We start from the raw sequence: 24,131 nt of genomic DNA, 5'->3' as shown, positions 1-24,131 counted from the left end.
TTAACACCATTTTATTTAAATCTTCAAAATATTTTTTCCACAACTTAATTGGAATTGTCTGAAATAAGTATAAAAGTCTGGGCAGTATATTCATTTTAATAGTTGATATTTTCCCTATCAATGATAGCTGCAAATTCTCCCATTTTGTTAGATCTGTCGCTATCTGTTGTTCAATTATTATAATTATTATAATTCAAAATTCTCATGGAATGAAGAAAGATAAGTGACAACACAGAAAACATTACTTCAAAGCATGTGATTTTATGATGCATGTAAACTGTACAAAAATAAACACCAGAAAAAGGAGATTTAATGATTTTTTATCATCAGATGTTCCTTGGTGTTCATGTCAGGTCTGAGGATAATAATGTAGCATTTGGGGATAAAGATGCAGCCCAGTAAACCCAGGCCAGAGGCCAGGATGGAGAAGATCTGCACGGCTACCATGTATTTCCCCTTGGTGCTCAGATAGGTGGGAACAAAGGAGATCCAAACGCTACAAAAAACCAACATGCTGAAGGTGATCAGTTTGGCTTCATTAAAAGCCCCTGGAAGGTTTCGAGCCAGAAATGCCACCAAAAAACAGATGGCAGCCAAAAAGCCCATGTAGCCAAGAGCAGAGTAGAACATGGTGACAGAGCCTTCATTGCACTGCAGCAGGATGTGTTCTGGTTGGGAATGAAAGTCAGAATCTGGGAATGGGGGAAAGACTCCCAGCCACATCATACAGAGGCCTACTTGAACACCAGAGCAGGATAAAACAATAGAGTTGGCCAGACTCTTCCCCAGCCATTTCCTCATGTTGCTGCCTGGCTTTGTGGCCAGAAAGGCCACCACCACCATGACAGTCTTGGCCAGCAAGGAAGACACAGCAACTGAGAAAACAACACTGAAAATGGTTTGTCGAAGGAGACAGGTCATTTTCACGGGGCGACCAATGAATAGAAGGGAAGTCAAGAAAGAAAGCAGGAGTGAAACCAGGAGGATGTAGGTGAGTTCACAGTTGTTGGCTTTGACTATGGGAGTGTCTCGGTATTTCATGAAGATTCCCAGAATCAAGGCGGTGGTTAGGGACAAAACGATGGCAAAGAAAGCCAGGATGAGTCCCAACAATTCTTGATAGGATAAGAAGCTTATATTTTTGGGGACACACTGATCTCGCTTCTTATTGGAATACTGGTCATCTGGACACTTTTCACAATGGGCTGCATCTGAGAAAAAAAATTGGTTAGCATGAATCTGTTTCTGCAGCTGTAGGAGCATGAAAACTGCATCAGAAATCAGTTACTTCATTTTCAAAGAATAATATTTTTGCCCAGTGATATTATACAACATTAGTTAAAATAATCAAACAGTCTTTTTAAAAGCTGAAGATGAATGTGATTATCAGCTCTCAAAACTATCCTCTTTCCCAAAACCAAGCAAAAAAGTAACAACTCAGTAGAAATCAGCAACCTTTCATTATATGTTTTAATGCTCACAACATCATCCAAATTTGGTGATAGTGCCCAATCTTTGAAGTTTGTGGATGCCTTCAAGAAATTTAATGTTTTTCTTGCTTCTTTATCAAATATCCCCCCAAAAACAAGATAGAATATTGATTGTATCTTGAATTTTTATGGGTTATTTTTGGAGCCACCTACTGTACCTTCTTGCCCAGAGAATGTTCCTTCCATACACAGAGAACAATCATAGCAGCAAACTGGGGCTCCCTCTCTCACAAGCTTGGCATAACCCGGGGAGCAACTTTCTGTACATCTTGAATAAGGCACCATCTAAACATAAACAGAAAGATTAGTCAGGGTGATATACTGTATGAATTAGAAGGAATTACTGAAATCAAGTGGCTTCCAAAAGCTCAGGAGCACATTGAGCGAAATCAGTCAAGAAGTAGTGGCATGAACTGTAATTACTCTACTTGTAAGGGGCAAATGAAAGATCATTCTCTTTCTCTATCAATCTCCATTATAGATCGCAAAACAAACTCACTGCCTTATTTTTTTTCTCCAAAGGAAAGTAGTTCCATTACAAAAGGTGTTACTCCTGAGGGCATGTGTAAGAATGATATAACTTACCGTTATTTTTTGGAATATAAGACCCACTTCCCTCCCCCTCAAAAGAGAGTGAAAATTTCTGTGCATCTTATACATCGAACGTAGTCAAAAATGTGAGGCACGGAGGAAGCAATGGTCTTCGGCAATCCCTGCAGCCTGGAACAGCTGATTGGGGGTATTCTGGGAGACCAATCTACCCGCCAATCAGCTGCTCATACTGAATCAGGCTGCAATAATATTCTGAAGCTGACCTGGCTGTTTGTGCAAGGACTGTCACAGTTTGCAGCAGCAAGGAAAACACAAGTAGAACAGAGGAGTTTCAGTTTCAGTTTCAGATATCAGCACAGCATGCAGCTTTAGAATAATCGACCTAAGCCACGCCCAGGCTCCTTTCATGTTGCTCCCACAGCAAATACTGTTTCAGTTTCCAAACAGTCCTCAACTCTCTCACACACTGACAGGATGCTAGCCAGCTGAATACTGATGGATGCTGGTAGGCAGAGGCAGATTTTTTTTTTTTCTTATTTTCCTCCTCCAAAACCAAGGTGCACCTTATACTCTGGAGCGTCTTATACTCTGAAAAATACTGTATATATTTTTTCTCCATCTTTGCTTTTCATATTCTGGATTTTTCTCCCAAAGGTGCTTTTTCAAAAGACAACTGATCTTTGTTTTCCCTTAAAGACATTCCACTTCTCATTCCAGAAGTTTCTTCAGTTCTGACTGAATGGTGAAGTATGGAAGGATTTATAATCCTTGCAGATATCTGGTCGTTAGCAGACTTTCTGAAAGTTGTTGAGGCCACTTGAAATTTATCTGCACCCTCAGGGTCACCTGAATAGTGCAAACGGGTGTGGAACCTTCCTGCGATTGCTGAATCTATATCTATATCCTGTTTACAACACAGTCTTTTCAGCTGTTCCAAATCTTTCCATCCTCCACCATTCAGTCAGAACTGAAGAAGCTTCTTGGATGAGAAGTGAAATATCTTCAAGGGAAAACAAAGTCCAGGTGCCTTTTGAAAAAGCACCTTTGATACAACCCGGATGACTGAGAATCTCCATAGACATTCTGGATTTTCCCTTACTGAAAAGAAGATAAATTTGATGTACTATAAGTTATGGCAACGTATTCCAGTTTAATAATGTAGATTGCAAATCCCGCAATACAATGCAGCAGATTCCAGTGTTTGATAGATTATTGTAAAACCTCTAAAGTAAAATGATATCTAATGAATTAATGAGGCTTTAAGTTCTCTTATTTGGAAGTTATCTCAACTGGCCTCAATAAGAATTACTTCCTAGCAGAAAAATTTCCACATATGGAGACAAATAGAAGAGCAAAATCCAAGCAGCCTCAACTACTTTGTTAAATAAAGTTGGCCATTGGATGGCGCTTTGATTGACAGATATCTTGACTTCCGAGGAGGCTTGTCTTTCTACATTCCCAATTTTCACCCCTGCATCTGATTTGTTCAAAGCTGATGTCCACTGCATGATATCAAAGTCACCAACAGGAACTCCATTTTCATCAAAAGAAATCCCATCTCTGGAAATATTGTGATTTTGGAAGTTGCTCAGAAACTTATGAAGCTGCAGGAAAAAAAAAACATTCCAATTTGACCCTTTATTCAATATTTTTCTTGCTATTATTCCGGATTGTTGGTACTCTGAATAATTCAACCTCTTCAAATCACCACTACAGTCTGAAACAGATTGATTCAGCATTTCATGGGAAGCTTCTTTCAGTCATTCTCCAGGAATTTACAGTTGTTTTTCAAATATTTAGAGAAGAGAAGAGAAGAGAAGAGAAGAGAAGAGAAGAGAAGAGAAGAGAAGAGAAGAGAAGAGAAGAGAAGAGAAGAGAAGAGTTGAAGACCTTGGAGGTCTTCTAGTCCATCCCCCTGCTTAGGCAGGAAACCCTACACCACTTCAGACAAATGGCTAACCAACATCTTCTTAAAAACGTCCAGTGTTGGAGCACTCACAACTTGTGGAGGCAAGTTGTTCCACTGATTAATTGTTCTGTTAGGAAATTTCTCCTTAGTTCTAGGTTGCATCTCTCCTTGATTAGTTTCCACCCATTGTTTCTTTTCCTATCCTCAGGTGCTTTGGAGAACAGCTTGACTCCCTCTTCTTCTTGGCTGCCCCTGAGATATTGGAACACTGCTATCATGTCTCTCCAGTCCTTCTTTTCATTAAACTAGACATACCCAGTTCCTGCAATGGTTGTTCATATGTTTTAGCCTCCAGTCCCCTAATCATCTTTGTTGCTCTTCTCTGTCCTCTTTCTAGAGTCTCAACATCTTTTTTACATTGTGGCAACCAAAACTGGATGCAGTATTCCAAGTATGGACTTACCAAGGAATTATAAAGTGTTACTAACACTTCACGTGATCTTGATTCTATCTCTCTGTTTATGCATCCTGCAACTGTGTTGGCTTTTTTGGCAGCTGCTGCACACTGCTGGCTCATATTTAAATGGTTGTCCACTAGGACTCCAAGATCCCCCTCACAGTTACTACTATTGAGCAAGGTACCACATATACTGTACCTGTGCACTTTGTTTTTCTTGCCTAAATGTAGAACCTTACTTTTTTCTCCATTGAATTTCATTTTGTTAGATAGTGCCCAATGTTCAAGTCTGTCAGGATCCTTCTGTATCTTAAGCCTATCTTCCGGAGTGTTGGCCATTCCTGCCAGCTTGGTGGTATCTGCAAATTTGATGAGTTCCCCATCTATCCCCTCATCCAAGTTATTCATTATCTCACATTCTTGAAAACATGGAATGGATAACACCACCATCAAGTGGCTTTGTAACTGGCTAACAAATTATATTCAAGATGTAGTCCTCTGGTGAACCTCATCCACATGGAGGAAAGTAAGCAATGGGGAACCTCAAGTTTCCATTTTAGGCCCAGCACCCTTCAATATCTTCAAAAAAGATCTAGGTGAGGGAATTGAAGGGTAACTCATCAAATTTGCAGATGACACTAAGCTGGCAGGAATAGTCCACACCCCAGAACACAACTTACGATCCAAAAAGAACTTGACAAATTGAACATGGGCCCCTATCTACCAAAATGAAATTCAACATAGATAAAAGTAAGGTTTTATACTTAGGCAAGAAAAACCAACTGTATAGGTACAGACTACATGAAATTTGGCTTAATGCCAGTAACTGTGAGAAGGATTTTGGAGTCCTAGTAAACAATCACTTAAATATGAGCCAACAATGTGTGGGGGCAGACAAAAATGCCAATGCAATCCTAGGCTGCGTTAATAAAGGGATAGAATCAAGATCACATGAAGTTCTAATATTGTTTTACGAAGCCTTAGTAAGACCACATTTAGAATACTGCATCCAGTTCTGGTCAACACAATATAAAAAAGATATTGAAACACTGGAAAGACTGTAGAGATGAGCAAGAAAAATGATTAGGGGAATGGAGGCTAAAAGATACCAAGAACAGTTACAGCAGGGGTAAAATCCTTCTGGTTCAGACCGCTTTGGGTGAACCAGTAGGGATGATTGGCATCAGTTCACCAGACCAGTAGCAATAATCCCTGGTGATCCACACATGCCCGCTCGTCCGCTTGCCCGCTCACCTCTTCCGACTCTCTCACCCCTTCTGTCTCACTCGCTGCTTCTGGTTGCTCGGCCCACCCACCAACTCCCACCCTATATAAATTCCCTTTGCCATGCGGCCCGGCTACTTGCCTCACCAGTCGCCTCACCTGCTCAGCTCACCAAAGGGAAGCAATGCATGCCGCCTGTTCGCCCTTCGACTTGGGTTGGGTGCTGGGGCCCGGGCACATGCGATTCCCTGAGGCCCTGCAGCTGCCACCCACTCACTGCCCACCTCGACCGGGTCAGGGAAATCACCATTCCATGTCTCTGGCCTTGCCAAAGAGCCACCTCCCACTTGCTACCCACCTCGACCGGGTCAGGGAGTGCATCATTTCCTGGCTCCGGCCTTGTCCCAGAGGCGCCGCCTACTTGCTGCCCACTGCCCACTCTCCCTTTGCCACATTATTGTCCTTAACTTCCTCTCTTAGCTGGCTGCCAGGGAAGGCAAGCCAGGGCTGAGCCATCGCCGCTGGGCTGAATGCCAGCCTGTATCTCGGTCCCCTTGTCGCAAGATGCCTGCAGCCGCAGCCTCTGAGGTCCTTTCAAACTCTTATTATTCTACACTTTATGTTCTATGTTTTGCTGCTTCACCATCACAGCCCCATCTGGGGCAAGACCATTTGCAGATATGGGAAAACATGTAATGGGAAAAGATGGAGAATACAATTTTGCCATCAGACCTGATCAAGATGAAGTTAGCGGATTTAGGTAGCAAAGTTCAATCTTAATCCAGAACAAACAATCCAGTTGAACTCCTTAGCTTGGAGATCACTTTGTGATCACAATAAAGGGTTGAGTATTGATTGATTTTATTTTATTTTTATTTTATTTCGAATTTATATACCGCACCTTCTCCTGTGGGACTCAGGGGGGTGTACAGCCAGATAAAAACATACAATACAAACATTAAAAACAATTAAAAGAATATATATTAATTTGGCCCCAGTTTAAAATGACAAACCAATTAAAATATTTAAAAATATGTTAAGCCAGCCCGGCTTGCTGGAAAAAGAAAGTTTTAAGGGCATGGTGGAAGGCACCGAGATCTTGGATTCTCCTTATCTCTGGGGGCAGCTGGTTCCATAGGGTAGGTGCCCCCACAGAGAAGGCCCTCTCCCTGGGGGTCACCAGCCTACATTGTTTGGCTGATGGCATCCCGAGGAGGCCCTCTCTGTGGGAGCACACAGGTCGATGGGAGGTTGTCGGTAGCAGCAGGCGGTCTCGAAGATAACTAGGTCCTATGCCTGGAGCGCTTTAAAGGTGGTAACCAACACCTTGAAGCGCACCCGGAAGACCACTGGGAGCCAGTGCAGCTCGCGCAGGAGCGGTGTTATGTGGGAGTGCCAAGCAGCTCCCGTAATTACCTGCGCGGTCGCATTCTGGACCAGTTGGAGCCTCTGGGTGCTCTTCAAGGGGAGCCCATGTAGAGAGTGTTGCAGTAGTCCAGGCGAGAGGTGACGAGGGCATGAGTGACTGTGCACATGGAATCCTGGTCAAGAAAGGGTCGCAACTGGTGAATCAGGTGAACCTGACAAAAGGTCCCCCTGGCTACAGCCATCAGATGTTCCTCCAAGGACAGCTGTGTATCCAGGAGGACTCCCAGATTGCATGCCCTCTCCGAGGGGGCCAAAGACTCGCCCCCAATAGTCAGCGATGGAGTCAGCTGACTATATCGGGATGCCGGGAACCACAGCCACTCAGTCTTGGAAGGGTTGAGCTTGAGCCTGTTCCTCCCCCTCCAAATCTGCACAGCCTCCAGGCACTGAGACATCACTTCAAGGGCATCGTTGGGGTGGCCTGGGGTGGAGATGTACAGCTGGGTGTCATCAGCGTACTGGTGGTACTTCACCCCAAAGCCACGGATGATCTCACCCAGCGGCTTCACATAAATGTTGAACAAAAGGGGCGAGAGGACCGACCCCTGAGGCACTCCACAAATGAGAGGCCTCGAGGTTGACCTCTGCCCCCCTGTCAACACAGACTGCAACTGGTCGGAGAGAAAGGAGGAGAACCACCATAACATGGTGCCCCCCCATCCCCAACTCTTCCAACTGGTGCAGCATGATACCATGGTCGATGGTATCAAAAGCCGCTGAGAGGTCTAACAGGGCTAGAACAGAGGAGCAACCCCTGTCCCGAGCCCTCCAAAGATCATCTACCAACGCGACCAATGCCGTTTCCGTGCTGTGTCCAGGCCTGAAACCCAACTGGAATTGTGGAAACTGTCGTGCGACCACACTCTCAACAACCTTTGCCATGAAGTGAAGGTTGGAGACAGGACGGTAGTTGGCCAATACTGCCAGGTCCAGGGAGGGCTTCTTGAGGAGAGGCCTCACCACCGCCTCTTTCAAGGCTGTGGGGAAGTGACCCTTACTCAACGAAGCATTAATAATTCCCTGGAGCCAGCCTCATGTAACCTACCGGGAAGCCAGTACTAACCAGGAGGGACACGGGTCCAGTAAACATGTGGCCTCACTGAGTCTTCCCAAAATCCTGTCCACGTCATCTGGATTTACAGAGTCAAACTCTTCCCAGATAACATTCTCAAGACTGTTCATCATCACCCTGCCCGAATCTACCTAGTCAGAGTCCAAATCCCCCCGGATCTGAGCGATTTTGTGATACAGGTATTGTCAGAAATCCTCAGCCCTGCCTTCCAGGGGGTCCTCCCACACTCCCGGATGGAGCAGGGAGCGGGTCACCCTGAACAGGGCAGCTGGATGATACTCTGATGATGCAATAAAAGTGGAAAAGTAATTAAACTTTTCCACTTTTATCGCCACTAGGTAGGTCTTAATATGCGACCTTACCACTGTTCGGTCAGATTCAGCGAGACTGGCCCTCCAACTGCTCTCCAGGCGTCTTTTCCGGCGCTTCATCTCCCTCAGCTCCTTGGTAAACCAAGGAGCCACGAGGGATTGGCACCGGGTCAGAGGCCGCAGAGGCACGATTCGATCCATGGCCCCACCAGCCGCCCAATCCCAGGCAGCCACCAGGTCCTCAACCGAGTCATGTGCCAGATTCTCAGGAAGTGGCCCAAGCTCCATCTGGAACCTATCAGGATCCATCAGGCACCTGGGGCAGACCCAACTTATTGGTTCTGCCTACCTATGGCGCGGTGTAGCAGTTCGAAGGTCCAGGCGAAGGAGTGAGTGATCTGACCATGACAAGGGTTCCATGTCTATATCCCCTATAACAAGACCACTCAACCACTGGCCAGAGACAAAAATCAAGTCCAGAGTGTGACGCCCCCTGTGGGTGGGGCCATGAACTAGCTGGGTAAGGTCCATGGCCATCATGGAAGCCATGAACTCCCGAGCCGTCTCAGACGTTTCACCAATGGACGGCAAGTTGAAATCACCCATGACCATAAGCCGGGGTGTATCAACTGCCACCATGGCTATCATGTCAAGGAGCTCGGGCAGGGCTGTTTTGCCACATGGCAGGGAGCCAGCTATGCAAGCAACAAGCCCATCTGAACCCCATGACCCCATCTCACAAAGAGATGGAATATTCTGATGCTTATTTAATTTTGAAAATTACATTGTCACCATAGAGCTATTTCTGTCACAAAAGCATCTCAAACTAGCACAGGTTGTTTAACTTTGGAAGATATTTCTCTATCATCTCTCTCTAACTCAGGGTTCCAAGTAATACACCCATAGCATACAAGACTCTGAGACAAGCAGATTCCTCAAATATCAGTTTTATTGGACATATCATATAGGCCTAGGCTGGTGAAAACTGACTCTAAATGTTTCCACAGTTTTCACCTAATTAAAAGTAAAAGTTTTCCTCCCCTTTCCAAACAATCAGTCACATGGTCCAATCAAGGTGTCATCCGGTTGCCTGGTGACTTCACTCATCCTCCCTCCGGCCATTGGTGGGAATATCCTTGGTTCCCAGGAGAAAGTATTTTGTTTTGGCTACAAAACTCCAGCTATCTCTATTTCCCCCTCCATATCCCTCAGCTCCAGTGTGACAACACTGAAGCATCAAAATGGCCTCAGTCAGGTCAGCTTCAGGATTGACACTCACTCTCAAATACCACAAACTGGGCAACTGCTCTTTGGAATATCTCACCCCTTTCTACATCTAATTTAATATTGAGGAATTGGAAGGGGAGAATCCATGGAACCTCAAAGGAGAAGACTTACCTGCCATGGCTGTACAATCTGGGCTGGTTGATGGTCTCCAACTTGCATTCTCCTCTTACTCCGTTGGGAGGAAGAGGCAGCACTGAGGACCAAGGCCACAATTTGAATTATTTGGGAAATACTGGAGGAGTCCTGAGACATGATTCTTGCAATCACATCATGGGGTGGGAATTTCCAATTCTCCTTTTCTCTACATTTTTTCCAAACTTTCTTAGATAACACAGGACTTGAATAAGAACATTGGAACGCTTCCTTTCCGTATGATAAGAACATAGATGCATAAGATTTAATGTAATAATACTGAGTCCTTCTCTTTGTCTGGATGAGGAAGGAAAACAAAGCATATTTATTTTGGAGATCAACCAAGAGGTCAAAAATACCTACACTTGAAGCTGTCAAAGTTGTTGCAATCCACACCCTTCCCACAATGGATGTATTAGTCATATCAATCGTTTGTATTATTATTGCTAACATTCCTGAGGCCTGAAAATCCAGTTGGAATACTATAATTTTTATTTGACTCTTGATAAGAGAATGGAACATTTTTCTTTTTTCTTGCATGAGAGTTTCTCCAGCACTTGTCTTCATATTTGCTTCTGGGACGGTTCCTGAGAGGACAATGCAAATCCCATTTTTTAGAGCAAGGACTTCTAAGCGTCTTTTGAATTTTTCTCCTTTTTCATTGTCCTGAGAAAGGAGGCCGATCCAAGTCCATTGGAAATGCAGGAGTAGCTGGACGATTGCTGAGTAAGGAGGTTCTTGGTTTGGGGTCATCCGATATGAAAAAGGAAAATGATGATTTTTCTCAGCCATCTGGTTGATGACATTATAGTTGATCTAAGATAAAAGAGAAGGTATTGGTAGTGTAGGAAGTTAGCACCCACCCTCCTAGGAAAATGAGATATTTTAGGAAATATTAAAAGGGAAGAATATTTCCCCTAAAAGGGAGGCAGAAACTCAGCCCCCCCACACCTTTGTCAATGAGCCATTAAGCCCTGAGCCAATCTATTCTACACTCTCACTTATGACTGTCTGACTGTAAGCTTGTTGCTGGTATCCTTAAGATTTATATTGACTGTTTCCCTATGATTATCGTTAAGTGTTGTACCTTATGATTCTTGAGGAATGTATCTTTTCTTTTATGTAGTCAGAGAGCGTATGCACCAAGACAAATTCCTTGTGTGCCCAATCACATTTGGCCAATAAAGAATTCTATTCTATTCTATTCTATTCTATTCTATTCTATTCTATTCTATTCTATTCTATTCTATTCTATTCTATTCTATTCTATTCTATTCTATTCTATTCTATTCTATTCCATTCTAGCACCATCCAGCAAGGCTCAACCAAACTTGGACTCAAAACACAGCCTACAGAGTTGTCTCTGCATGGCCCCATGGGAGTCTGACAACCAATCAGAATACAAGCTCAAATGCAAAAGCCCAGAGAGGGCATAAAACTCAGGCACTCTCAGCATCTCTTCCCTTTTTTTCTTCACCCAACATCATCAAGCCATGTGATCCTGTTCACCATTAAAGCCATCTCTCCCAGCAACTTCCATGAATCCAGTGTCTTTCCCCCAACTTGGAACTGAAGAAGGAAGAAGTTGTAAAAAAAGTGCTTTTAAAAGTTAAAAAAAAAAAAAAGCCTCTGATGATCGTGGGATTTTCGGGCGATCCAGTCCGAACTGGGAGCATTTCACCCCTGTGTCTGATCCATCGTGACCCCATGGACAATGTTTCTCCAGGCCTTCCTGTCTTCTACCATCCTCTGGAGTCCATTTAAGCTCACACCTACTGCTTCAGTGATTCGATCCAACTACCTCATTCTCTGTCGTCTCCTTCTTCTTCCTTACCCAGCATTAGGCTCTCCTCCAGTGAGTCCTTCCTTCTCATTAGGTGGCCAAAGTATTTGAGTTTCATCTTCAGGATCTGGCCTTCTAAAGAGCAGTCAGGGTTTATCTCCTCTAGGAAAGTGGTCACCAACTGATGGTCCATGGACCAGTGGTGGTCCACGAGAAAAATGTGGTGGTCCTCAGAAAAATTATTTGCAGTTTTTATATTGCACTAAATCAGGGGTCCTCAAACTACGGATACGTGCAATGAACATTTGTGTTGCTGCAGAATCTCCCCATTTGGGATCTTCTTGTGTGGGTCAGAGGGGGGAAGAAATTCTGACTTGGGTTCTCTTTCAGCCCCCTGGTGCGGGGCTTTGGGTGATGGCTGGAGGGAAGTGCTGCTGGTGGTGATGAGCCGGAGGGCCTTGTTCCAGTGAGACTGCATCATGGCCTGGGATTGGCTGACCATCTCAGTCTTCTGAGCCTCCAGGTACCAGTAACTGGCCTTGTACTCCCGCAGGTCTTCCCTCTGCTTGGAAAGCCTATGCTCGTAGTCCTCAGTGAGGTGCTGAGCCTCCCTATTGGTCAGATTGAATTTGAAGTGAGCCAGATGTTTTGCCAACTCTTTCTCATGGTGGCTGCTTAGCTCCAACAACTGCTTCCTGTTGGGGCCCTAAGGAGCCCAAGCGGGTAGGCGAGGAGTGATAAGTAGAGGTTGGCAATGCGCCCCTTGATGTGAGTGACATCAAGTTGGCCACACCCACCCAGCTGGTCATTAGGTAGATCATATTAGCGGTCCGCAGGATTTAAAATTATGAATGTAGTGGTCCCTGAGGTCGAAAAGGTTGGGGATCCCTGCTCTAGGACTAACCGGTTGATCACCTTGCAGTCCAAGGGACTCACAGGAGTCTTTTCCCGCACCATAGTTCAAAGGCCTCAGTTTTTTGGCGCTCAGTGTTTTTTATGTACACTATTTTTTTTTATGTACACTAGAGAAAGTATGTAAAAGCTGCTTTCTGGAGGTGCCTTCTACTTATCTTGACCCATTCATTGTTTTTTCATATCTTTCTTTTGAATTTTTTACTTCAGTCTCAACATTATAAATATGAGGAATTCCTCACTGTGAGAGTTATGAAGAGTTGGAACAGCCTGCCTCCTGGAGCTCCACTGCTGGTTATTTTCAAGGAAAACTTGGACAGCAATTTGGCTGTAGTGGTCTGAACATTCCTCCTCTGTGTAAGGAGTTGTACTTTTTATTCTATGATTCTATGGAAAAAAAACCTCTTTTGTATTGGTCACTAAATTTTCAAAATGTTTAAAAGTCACTGATTCAACCCTCATACATTCTATGACAAAGTCTAACTTTTCAAAAGTCATAATTTTCAAAATTCCCAATGGTCACACCCAGACTTTTTCTACTACCAGAGGCCTGCTGGCCACAGGGCCCAAAGCCAAAGTATGTATATTCATAGAATGGTAGACTGCAACCGATTTAAAAACTGGTTCTGTGAGCGCACACTTTGCATTTGTGTACAGCTCTCAAAATACACCAATATCAAGCTCTATAGCTTACCCTCTAGTGCTGCCTTCTAGGCAAATCTGAACATTTTACAACCCAGAATTAATTTCATTTGGCTTTATACCTGTGGAATTTTATAGATGCTCAGGACATTGGAAATATGATCAAAGAGTTCAGAATCCATCTCTTCAAGAATCGCCAGGAGGTTCTTTTGTTTTCCACATCTGTAGTTTGCGATGTTCTCCTGTCCTGTAGACAGCACATCCAGCATGGCCTCATATGTCATTCTTGCATTGAAAAAGTTCTCATAGATGTTGTAGCCCAGGGTGATGTTGGGTAAGAGCCTTGAATTCTGGTTGACTTCATGAACAGCCAACAAGAAGGGAAGAATGTGGTGGTAGGTGTTCTCACTGCAATGTAAGAAATTTCATCATCTTTTTTTGCTCTATATCAATGATTTATGTGATCAACTTAAAAGCAATTGCGTTCTTTTTGCCAATGATGTGAAATTATTCAATTCTACAGATAATTCTGTTGTTTTGCAAAGTGATCTCAATTATGTTTCTGAATGGTATCTGAATGGTCACCTATTTGACAACTTCAAATTTCGATTCATAAATGCTCTGTCTTATATATTAGTAAACATAATAAGAATGTCAAGTATAAGAAAAGTGGCATTGATCTAGCACAGTGGTCACCAACTGGTTGTGGCTGCTTAGCTCCAACAACTGCTTCCTGTTGGGGCCCTAAGGAGCCCAGGCGGGTAGCCGTTGAATGGCAAGTAGAGGCTGGCAAGGCGCCCCTCGACATGAGTGACATCAAGTTGGCCACACCCACCCAGCCGGTCATTAGGCAGATCATATTAATGGTCCACAGGATTTCAAATTATGAATTTAGTGGTCCAAAACCTTGGGGACCCCTGATCTAGCAGATGATCCTCATCTTGTAAAGGACCTAGGTGTACTTATCTCTGACAATTTATGCTCCAACGCTCACTGTAACAGCATTGGTAAAAAAGCATTAAGAGTTGTAAGGTTAATTTGATGAAGCTTTTTTTTTTCTGGAAACATTCTATTGCTCATTAGAGCTTATAAAACCTATGCTAGACCAATCTTAGAGTATAGTTCAACTGTTTGGAATCCCCACCATATATCTGACATCAGTACAATTGAGTGGGTTCAGAAGTACTTCACGAGAAAAGTCTTGTACAATTCTTTACACAATAGAATTCCCTATGCTACTAGGCTCAAAATTCTCAATTTGGATAATTTAGAACTGCGTCCCTTGTGGCCAAGCCTAGGTATTGCATCCAAAATTAAACATAGTAATATTTTATCTGTAAATGACTTTTTCTGTTTTAATCGCAATAATATGTCTGCAAACAACCGCTTTAAATTCCATGTAAATTGTTCTAAACTTTACTGTAAAAATATGATTTCTGTAATAGAGTTGTCAAAGTCTGGAATGCCCTACCTGATTCAGTTGTCTTAGCTACAAATTTTCACAGTTTCAGTCACAAATTGACTTCCATGAATCTTACTTCATATTTAAGTGGTAAGTAGGGGGAGCATGCATAAGTGCACTAATGTGCCTATCGTCCAGGGGTAAAATTCAGCAGGTTCTGACAGGTTCTGGAGAACTGGTAGTGGAAATTTTGAGTAGTTTGGAGAACTGGCAAATCCCACCTCTGGCTGGCCCCAGGAGTGGCGTGGGAATGGGGATTTTGAAATGTGCATCTGTCTTTGGTTGCCATGCTGTTTCGTTGGTTTCCCATCCCCCTTGCCTATGGCAACTCAAGAGCAGGCCAGGGATGCTTTGCAAGTTGACATTTAAATTAAATTATTCAATTTATTTGAACTCTGCAAGTGATAGACATGTTTGAAATTTCTATGAGAAGAACAGTCCCATTGACACCACTAGGAGCTTCTTGCCAAAAGAAATATCAGAGAGAGATAGCAAGCTTGTTATGTCACGATCAAAGGAATCCTATCAAAATCACCAGAACTGATTCTGCCTTTTTCTCCACATTATGATTTGGAAGAAGAAAATGAGGAAAATTATTCTTACAGTTCAGTAGCCAGGTAAGGAAAACAGTTACAACAGTAAGAAACTCCCACACCTTCTTCTACTCAAAAAGAAAGTATGAAGGTTTCTTACTATTGTAACTGTTTCAATCTGCTTAGAATAAACTTTTTGCAAAACCAAAGCATTTATTTTATTTACTTACCTATTCACAAAGATAATATATCTCTCATATCAATTCACAACAATCCATAAAATGTAATTAAAATCATACCACTCAGGTAGGAACTAAATCATATCCCTGATACAGTAGAGGTGGGCGTGGCTTATTTTGTGGGCATGGCTTGATGGTCATGTGACAGCGGGCATGGCTTGATGGTCATGTGACTGGGTAGGCATGGCCAACTCAATGTCACTCACGTGAAGGGGTGCCTCACCTGGCCCCTCCCCTCCCAGCCATTCCTTGTTACACCCAGCATCAATGTATCTATAGTTCTCTAAAATGTTGTTCGCCTTTTTTCAACTTTATTATTTACATACTATAGATGTACTTAAGACCACTAAAACCACTAAGTACCACTGTACTTAAGACCGCTATAGACCACTGAAAGGAGGAAATGGCTCACAGGCTTTGCTCAATAGTGTGATAGGTAACAGGCTTTCAAGAGGCTGCCAGAAAGAAATGGGGGGGGGGTTGTATTTTCCAAAGCACCATAAGGCAAAACAAGAAGCAATGGATGGAAACTGAACAAAGAGATAAGCAACCTAAAACTAAGGAGAAACTTCCTGACAGTGAGAACCAATATAGGTGCAGAAATATTTCAGTCATAATTTCAAATATAAAATAGCCATTCGTGTAATACAACCTGCATATTGTTCAAAACAGTCATTAGGATTATGGCTGATGTTTGACAGCAAGCCTAAAAGTCAAAGATTACAAGAGTGCTTCTTTCTCTGTATGTATACAAAACACCACATACCAGGAATAGCATATTAAGGTGGACTTATGCAGTGGTGGGTTTCAAAATTTTTTACTACTGGTTCTGTGGGTGTGGTGTGGTGGGTATGGTGTGGCGTGGCGTGTCAGGCATGACAGGGGAAGGTTACTGCAAAATCCCCATTCCCTCCCCACCCCACTAACCTGCTCTGGGAAGGAATCAAACTCCCCCCCCCTTCTTCATTTCCCCAAATAAAATATTACTCATAAGAAAAGCAAGGAAAAATCAATCTGCTAACAAGGAACTCATTCCACATTCCTGCCAGCTGCATAAAGGAAACTTTGCAAGAAGAAAACAGCTATCGGTGCTTAAAGATAATAGAAAGCGGAAGCCGGAAGTTCAGCCATTTACAAGCAGGCAGAAAACTCATTCAAGACAGGATATTTCACAATGGAATTCACCCAAACCTTTTTAGAAACACAAAGTCCATGTTGCACAAACCCCAAAACTTCAAAAACATAGAACCATATAAGAATCCCTCCTTTTATCCAGTTTGTTGTTCAGCTGACCCAGAAACAAACTGCTGAATGTCATTTCGCTTCTGAAAGCAAATACCTCCCTCCAGCAGCTGCTTCTTGGCTTGTCAATTTCATGTGACAGCGTCTATTTTTTTTCCCCCTTCTTCTGTGCCAAGTGATCTCCTGGCTGAGAAATTAGTCCTGATTTTTTCCTTCTAGCATATCAGTTGGGAGGCTTTTTGGCTTCTCAATGTAAAGCGACGGTGTCTTGTTTTTTCCCCCCTCTTCTTTGTCAAGTGAGCCCTGATTTTTTCCTTTTAGCTGATCAGCTGGGAGTCGTGAGGCAAAGAATAGATTGGGGGCGGGGCCAGGCAGAGGTGGTATTTACCGGTTCTCTGAACTATTCAAAATTTCTACTACCGGTTCGCAAGAACCAGGGAGAACCGGTAGTAACCCACCACTGTGACAAATAGATTTAAGGAATTAGATCTGATAGACAGAGTGCCTGAAGAACTATGGATGGAGTATCGCAACATTATACAAGAGGTAGCAACTAAAACCATCCCAAAGAAAAAGTAATGCAAGAAAGCAAAATGGCTGTCTGAGGAAGTTTTGCAAATAGCTGAGGAAAGAAGGGAAGCGAAAGGCAAGGGAGAAAGAGAAAGATACACCCAATTGATTGCAGAATTCCAGAGAATAGGTAGAAGAGATAAGAATACCTTCTTAAATGAACAGTGAAAAGAAATAGAAGAAAACAATAGAATAAGGAGGACCAGAGATCTCTTCAAGAAAATTGGAGATATGAAGGAAATGTTTCATGTAAAGATGGGCATGATAAAGGACCAAGATGGCAGGGACCTAACAAAGGCAGAAGAGATTAAGAAGAGGTGCAAAATTACACAGAAGAACTATACAAGATCCTTTTCTTCCCAGTCCTCAAGAATGCTAATAAGGGATGCTACCAAGTGTACATGTATAGGTTGTGATCATATGATATGATTTCTTCCTGTTATATCACCCTGAAGAGGACTAAGAGTTGGATTCAAGTGCTAGATTAGCAAGCGGTATTACCTATCTGAAGATGGATATCTCTTTAGCAAGCCTTCCTTAGACCTAGAGATTTGCTGCAAAATATTCATGGCTTCCATAATAAAGGCTGAGCGCCAAAGAATTGAGGCCTTTGAACTATGGTGCTGGAGAAGACTCCTGTGAGTCCCTTGGACTGCAAGGTGATCAAACTGGTCAGTCCTAGAGGATATCAACCCTGACTGCTCTTTAGGAGGCCAGATCCTGAAGATGAAACTCAAATACTTTGGCCACCTAATGAGAAGGAAGGACTCACTGGAGAAGACCCTAATACGGGGAAAGAAGAAGGGGACAGCAGAGAATGAGGTGGCTGGATGGAATCACTGAAGCAGTCGGAGTGACCTTAAATGAAGTCTGGGGGATGGTAGAGGACAGGAAGGTCTGGAGGAACCTTGTCCATGGGGTTGCAATGGGCTGGACATGACTTTGCAACTAACAACAACATTTGTGGCTTTAGAGTTATTGTCCTATATTCTACAGTTAACAACAGTTAATAGGATTCCTCTGCGACTAAACATTAATTTATCACATAAAGTCTCTCCCCTCCTTGAATTTGGTGTTTAAAAAGTATCACTTTTATTTAAACCAAAAGGAACAGGGAAGCCACAAAAGAGGCAAAAGTGTTAAAGGGTGGAAAGAAAGAGTGTAGAGGGTGGTAGGAATTAAAGAGTAAATGTAAGGAAGGGGAAGAAACTGTGGGGAGAAAATTCAAGAGATCTCACTCTGTTCTAAGGTATCATTCAATCACTTTATTGGGAGTTACTGTTTAACTATTGTTAATAAATCAATAAAATAAATATGAATAAATAAGTTGCTGACTCCACAGTACCAAGGTAATTGTTTTGAAAGCAGGCAGAACCCTATCCAGGCAAGATTCATTGAACTTAAAAAGAAACTTTACAAACTCAGGTTTTACAAAATCATCAGGTTCCCCAGGAGCCTTTCCTCTAAAGCAAATTGGGATGAGCAATAATGACTTGACTTTATCAAGGTGAGGAATAGGGGAAAGGAAATCATTCCTAGAAAAGACATTGCAGGTATGTGGTTGGAGAAGATGATGCAGCAACATATCAATTTAAAACCTGAACTATTCCTGTTGGGGATTCTACTAGAAACTTTTAGTAAAGAAAATGTATACCAATTATTCATGTAATAACTGCAGCTAGAATTGTATTTGCACAAAATTGTAAAAGTGAAGAGAACCCTATGAATGAAAATATGATTAAGAAAATATTAGAACATGCAGAAATGAATAGAATAGAATAGAATAGAATAGAATAGAATAGAATAGAATAGAATAGAATAGAATAGAATAGAATTTTTTATTGGCCAAGTGTGATTGGACGCACAAGGAATTTGTCTTGGTGCATACGCTCTCAGTGTACATAAAAGAAAAGATACATAGATACATAGATTAACAGTTGCAATCAAAGGAAATGAAGAATATAATTATTATAATATATGGGAGTTATTCTATCAATGGTTGGAGAATAGATATGAAAGCAATGTATTATAAGGGCAAATAAGTTAAGAAGAGAAAACTTATAATAGTAGGTATGTTAAATATTAGTAGTAATATAAGAATAGATACAAATAATGAATATGGTGGTAAATTTTAATTGTCATGACACAAAAATATGTACTCACTGTTTACTGAAAGAGGGAATGTTTGTATTAAAAGAAAATTTAAAAAATATATTTATATATATAAAGAAAATACATTGGAGCAGGTAAAATCAATCACCAGAATCCTTGGACGAGCTGACAATTACCTTTTCAGTTGGTGGATTGGAGGCTTGGAGAATGAAAATGGGTACAATAGAGCTATGATTTCAGACATTATTCCCGTAATCCAATAGTCTCCTGGCTTGTAGTAATGGAAACACTCGTTTTCTTCTATAATCACCTTAAATGGACATTTCATCAGCGTACTGGCACAGGGAATTTGAGACAGAAACTGAAGCAGAAAAAGCTGTATATGCAGCAGCAGCAACATTTGACATACAGTATACTGCAGGAGATCCTTCCTAGAGTTCTTTCTTCGGCACAGAGTTAAATCTCAGAGATCACAAAAAGACCACAACTACAGTGAAGAAGGTCCAATTTGCCCCCAGATTTGGAAGAGCTATCTGCAATTTCAGACTGCTACAGTGTTTGCCCAGCTTTACCCCAAACTCTGATCTCATCTCAGGAGGCTGTCACAAATCAGATTATCACATGCTGTCTATGCCATTTGTTGTCACATAGATTAGCAACTAATTGTGGTGGTGGAAATCCCATAAACCTTGTTCAACGGAGAATAAATAATCATGATTTTAATAATTAGAAGGGGAATTGGGAACGAGCCTTGGCATAAAAGTGTGCCGTTGGAGAAAAGAATTTTGTTTGACTCAGGAGAATAATCCGTATTTGAGAGTTGAAAAAGGAAGAATTCAGGGAAGTTTGATTGTTTTTTAGTCTCCAAACTTATTCTTGAGATTATAAAGATTAAAATGTGGAAAAACAGTTCAACACTCTTGAACTAGGCAGCGGGCCATTATATTTCCTTCTTATTTGGTCTGGTGTGGATGAGGTCATCTTCTTCAATGATGGTTAGATACTCCAGGATGGTTAACTCCAGATCATGACATATTGAACAACCTATTGTTGTTGATGATGAGCCATCAGTGGTTAAGTGCAGTACTACAGGCTACTTCTGCTGATCACCAGCTGCCAGCAGTTTGGCAGATCAAATCTCACCAGGGTCAAGGTTGACTCAGCCTTCCATCCTTCCCAGTTCGGTAAAATGTGGACCCAGATTGTTGGGGGCAAATATGCTGACTCTGTAAACTGCTTAGAGAGGGCTGTAAAGCACTATGAAGCAGTATATAAGTCTAAGTGCTATTGCTATTGGAGCCCCCTGTTAAATTTCTTGTATCTTTCAAAATGTAGAAGAGACTATCAGTCTTAATGTTTACAAAGAAGATCTAGTCAAAATTCCCTGGGGCATTAATCTGAAACAATGGCCCATTACTGATTTCTTCACAATAGCAATAGCAATAGCAGATGTATATAGTACTTCACAGTGCTTTGTATATACAAAACACTGTATGCTACTATATGTACAGTATATGGAAATGGAAATGGAAATGGATATGGAAATGGATAAAAAACAGGAACCAATTTTAATATTCATAAGCACATCATTGTCAAATTAGGTATCTACATGATTTTTTCCCCAAATCATTCAGAGCTGTACATATTTTTCTTTTGATTGAAGACTGTAAAAAAATAATTTGTCTCATTAATTGATTCAAAGGGATGGAGAAAAAAATTAAAGTTGCTCCTATTTTCATGTTGATATTTTATCTATTCTTAATACATGTTATCTGTTTCTCTGTTTTTCTCTTTCTTGATCTCTTCTATCATCTCTCATCTATCTATCTATCTATCTATCTATCTATCTATCATCTATCTATCTATCTATCTATCTATCTATCTAACTATCTATCTATCTATCTATCTATTATCTCATTTATCTAACTATGAATGATCTTACATCATTGAGCCAGAATAGATCAATCAAATATATACAGAATTTGGAATTTAACTATCAATGCAGAAAATAAAATATAACACCAGCACACCAACCTATATAGTAACCAAAACACACATCATTAGCCATAAACTTTAATTTAATCTAAAACCGTATCAAAACATCTCTGTTAAAAGTTTATCTAGCCTGGTTCCAGAAATTTTATTAATGTCATAATATGAATTCAGATTAGGACAATTGAAGGATATGATTATTTCAGATAATTTGAGTTGTTTTAGCAACTTTATTACTCAATTATTATAATTTTTATAATTCAAAATTCTCATGGAATGAAGAAAGATAAGCGACAAGACATAAAACATTACTTCAAAGTATGTGATGTTATGCTGCATGTAAACTGTACAAAAATAAACACCAACACAAAGAAACTTAATGATTTTTTATCCTCAGATGTTCTTTGGTGTTCATGTCAGGTCTCAGGATAATAATGTAGCATTTGGGGATAAAGATGCAGCCCAGTAAACCCAGGCCAGAGGCCAGGATGGAGAAGATCTGCACGGCTACCATGTATTTCCCCTTGGTGCTCAGATATGTGGGAACAAAGGAGATCCAAACGCTACAAAAAACCAACATGCTGAAGGTGATCAGTTTGGCTTCATTAAAGGCCCCTGGCAGATTTCGAGCCAGAAATGCCACCAAGAAACAGATGGCAGCCAAAAAACCCATGTAGCCAAGAGCAGAGTAGAACATGGTGACAGAGCCTTCATTGCACTGCAGCAGGATGTGTTCTGGTTGGGAATGAAAGTCAGAATCTGGGAATGGGGGAAAGACTCCCAGCCACATTATACAGAGGCCTACTTGAATACCAGAGCAGGATAAAACAATAGAGTTGGCCAGACTCTTCCCCAGCCATTTCCTCATGCTGCTGCCTGGCTTTGTGGCCAGAAAGGCCACCACCACCATGACAGTCTTGGCCAGCAAGGAAGACACAGCAACTGAGAAAACAACACTGAAAATGGTTTGTCGGAGGAGACAGGTGATTTTCACGGGGCGACCGATGAATAGAAGGGAGGTCAAGAAAGAAAGCAGGAGTGAAACCAGGAGGATGTAGGTGAGTTCACAGTTGTTGGCTTTGACTATGGGAGTGTCTCGGTATTTCATGAAGATTCCCAGAATAAAGGCGGTGGTTAGGGACAAAGTGATGGCAAAGAAAGCCAGGATGAGTCCCAACAATTCTTGATAGGATAAGAAGCTTATATTTTTGGGGACCCATTTATTGTTTTTTCATATCTTTCTTTTGAATTTTTCACTTCAGTCTCAACATTATAAATATGAGGAATTCCTCACTGTGAGAGTTATTAAGAGTTGGACCAGCCTGCCTCCTGGAGCTCCACTGCTGGTTATTTTCAAGGAAAACTTGGACAGCGATTTGGCTGTAGTGGTATGATCATTCCTCCTCTGTGTAAGGAGTTGTACTTTTTATCCTATGATTCTATGGAAAAAAATCTCTTTTGCATTGGTCACTAAATTTCCAAAATGTTTAAAAGTCACTGATTCAACCCTCATACATTGTTTGACAAAGTCTAACTTTTCAAACGTCATATTTTTCAAAATTCCCAATGGTCCCAGACTTTTTCTACTACCAGAGGCCCGGTTTAAAAACTGGTTCTGTGAGCTCACACTTTGCATTTGTGTACAGCGCTCAAAATACACCAATATCAAGCTCTATAGCTTACCCTCTAGTGCTGCCTTCTAGGCAAATCTGAACATTTTAAAACCTAGAAATAATTTCTTTGGCTTTATACCTGTGGAATTTTATAGATGCTCAAGACATTGGAAATATGATCAAAGAGTTCAGAATCCATCTCTTCAAGAATCGCCAGGAGGTTCTTTTGTCTTCCACATCTGTAGTTTGGGATGTTCTCCTGTCCTGTAGACAGCACATCCAGCATGGCCTCATATGTCATTCTTGCACTGAAAAAGGTCCCATAGAAGTTGTAGCCCAGGGTGATGTTGGGTAAGAGCCTTGAATTCTGGTTGACTTCGTGAACAGCCAACAAGAAGGGCAGAATTTGGTAGAAGGTGTTCTCACTGCAATATAAGAAATTTCATCATCTTTTTTTTGCTCTATATCAATGATTTATGTGATCAACTTAAAAGGAATTGCATTCTTTTTGCCGATGACGTAAAATTATTCAATTCTACAGATAATTCTGTTGTTTTGCAAAGTGATCTCAACTATGTTTCTTAATGTTGTCTGAATGGTCATCTATTTGGCAACTTCAAATTTCAATTCATAAATGCTCTGTCTTATATATTAGTAAACATAATCAGAATGTCAAGTATAAGAAAAGTGGCATTGATCTAGCACAGTGGTCACCAACTGATTGTGGCTGCTTAGCTCCAACAACTGGGGCCCTAACTGGGGCGCCAGTAACTGGCCTTGTAGTCCCACAGGTCTTCCCTCTGCATGGAAAGACAATGCTTGTAGTCCTCAGTGAGGTGCTTCTGCTGAGCCTCCTTCTTGGTCAGATCCAATTTGAACTGAGCCAGATGTTTTGCCAACTCTTTCTCATGGTGGCTGCTTAGCTCCAACAACTGCTTCCTCTTGGGGCCCTAAGGAGCCCAGGCGGGTAGGGGAGGAGTGGCAAGTAGAGGCTGGAATGGCGCCCTTTGACATGTGTGACATCAAGTTGGCCACACCCACCCAGCCGGTCATTAGGCAGATCATATCAGTGGTCCGCGGGATTTAAAATTATGAATTCAGTGGTCCCTGAGGTCCAAAAGGTTGGGGATCTCTGATCTAGCAGATGACCCTCACCTTGTTAAGGACAT

The 24,131-nt window shown here is 41.8% G+C and overlaps 1 protein-coding gene across 1 annotated transcript; it reads right to left on the bottom strand.

The window, feature by feature from the left end:
- Positions 1-309: 309 nt before the first annotated feature.
- Positions 310-24,131, bottom strand: LOC139310135 (vomeronasal type-2 receptor 26-like). Its single transcript, XM_070934292.1, has 10 exons — positions 24,118-24,131; positions 23,102-23,387; positions 21,928-22,067; positions 19,534-19,692; positions 13,322-13,607; positions 11,938-12,351; positions 9,842-10,678; positions 3,419-3,646; positions 1,649-1,775; positions 310-1,211 (listed from the first exon to the last, which is right to left on the bottom strand). Exons 1-10 carry the CDS (start codon positions 24,129-24,131, stop codon positions 310-312), a joined length of 3,393 nt encoding a protein of 1,130 aa, XP_070790393.1.

Source organism: Pituophis catenifer, unplaced genomic scaffold (genome assembly GCF_029215685.1).
Source record: "Pituophis catenifer annectens isolate HBS135680 unplaced genomic scaffold, rPitCat1.0.hap2 SCAF_2, whole genome shotgun sequence".
Classification (NCBI taxonomy): Eukaryota; Metazoa; Chordata; class Lepidosauria; order Squamata; family Colubridae; genus Pituophis; species Pituophis catenifer.
The sequence above is the reverse complement of the archived record's forward strand: the minus strand, read 5'-3'. Positions and strand labels throughout refer to the sequence as shown.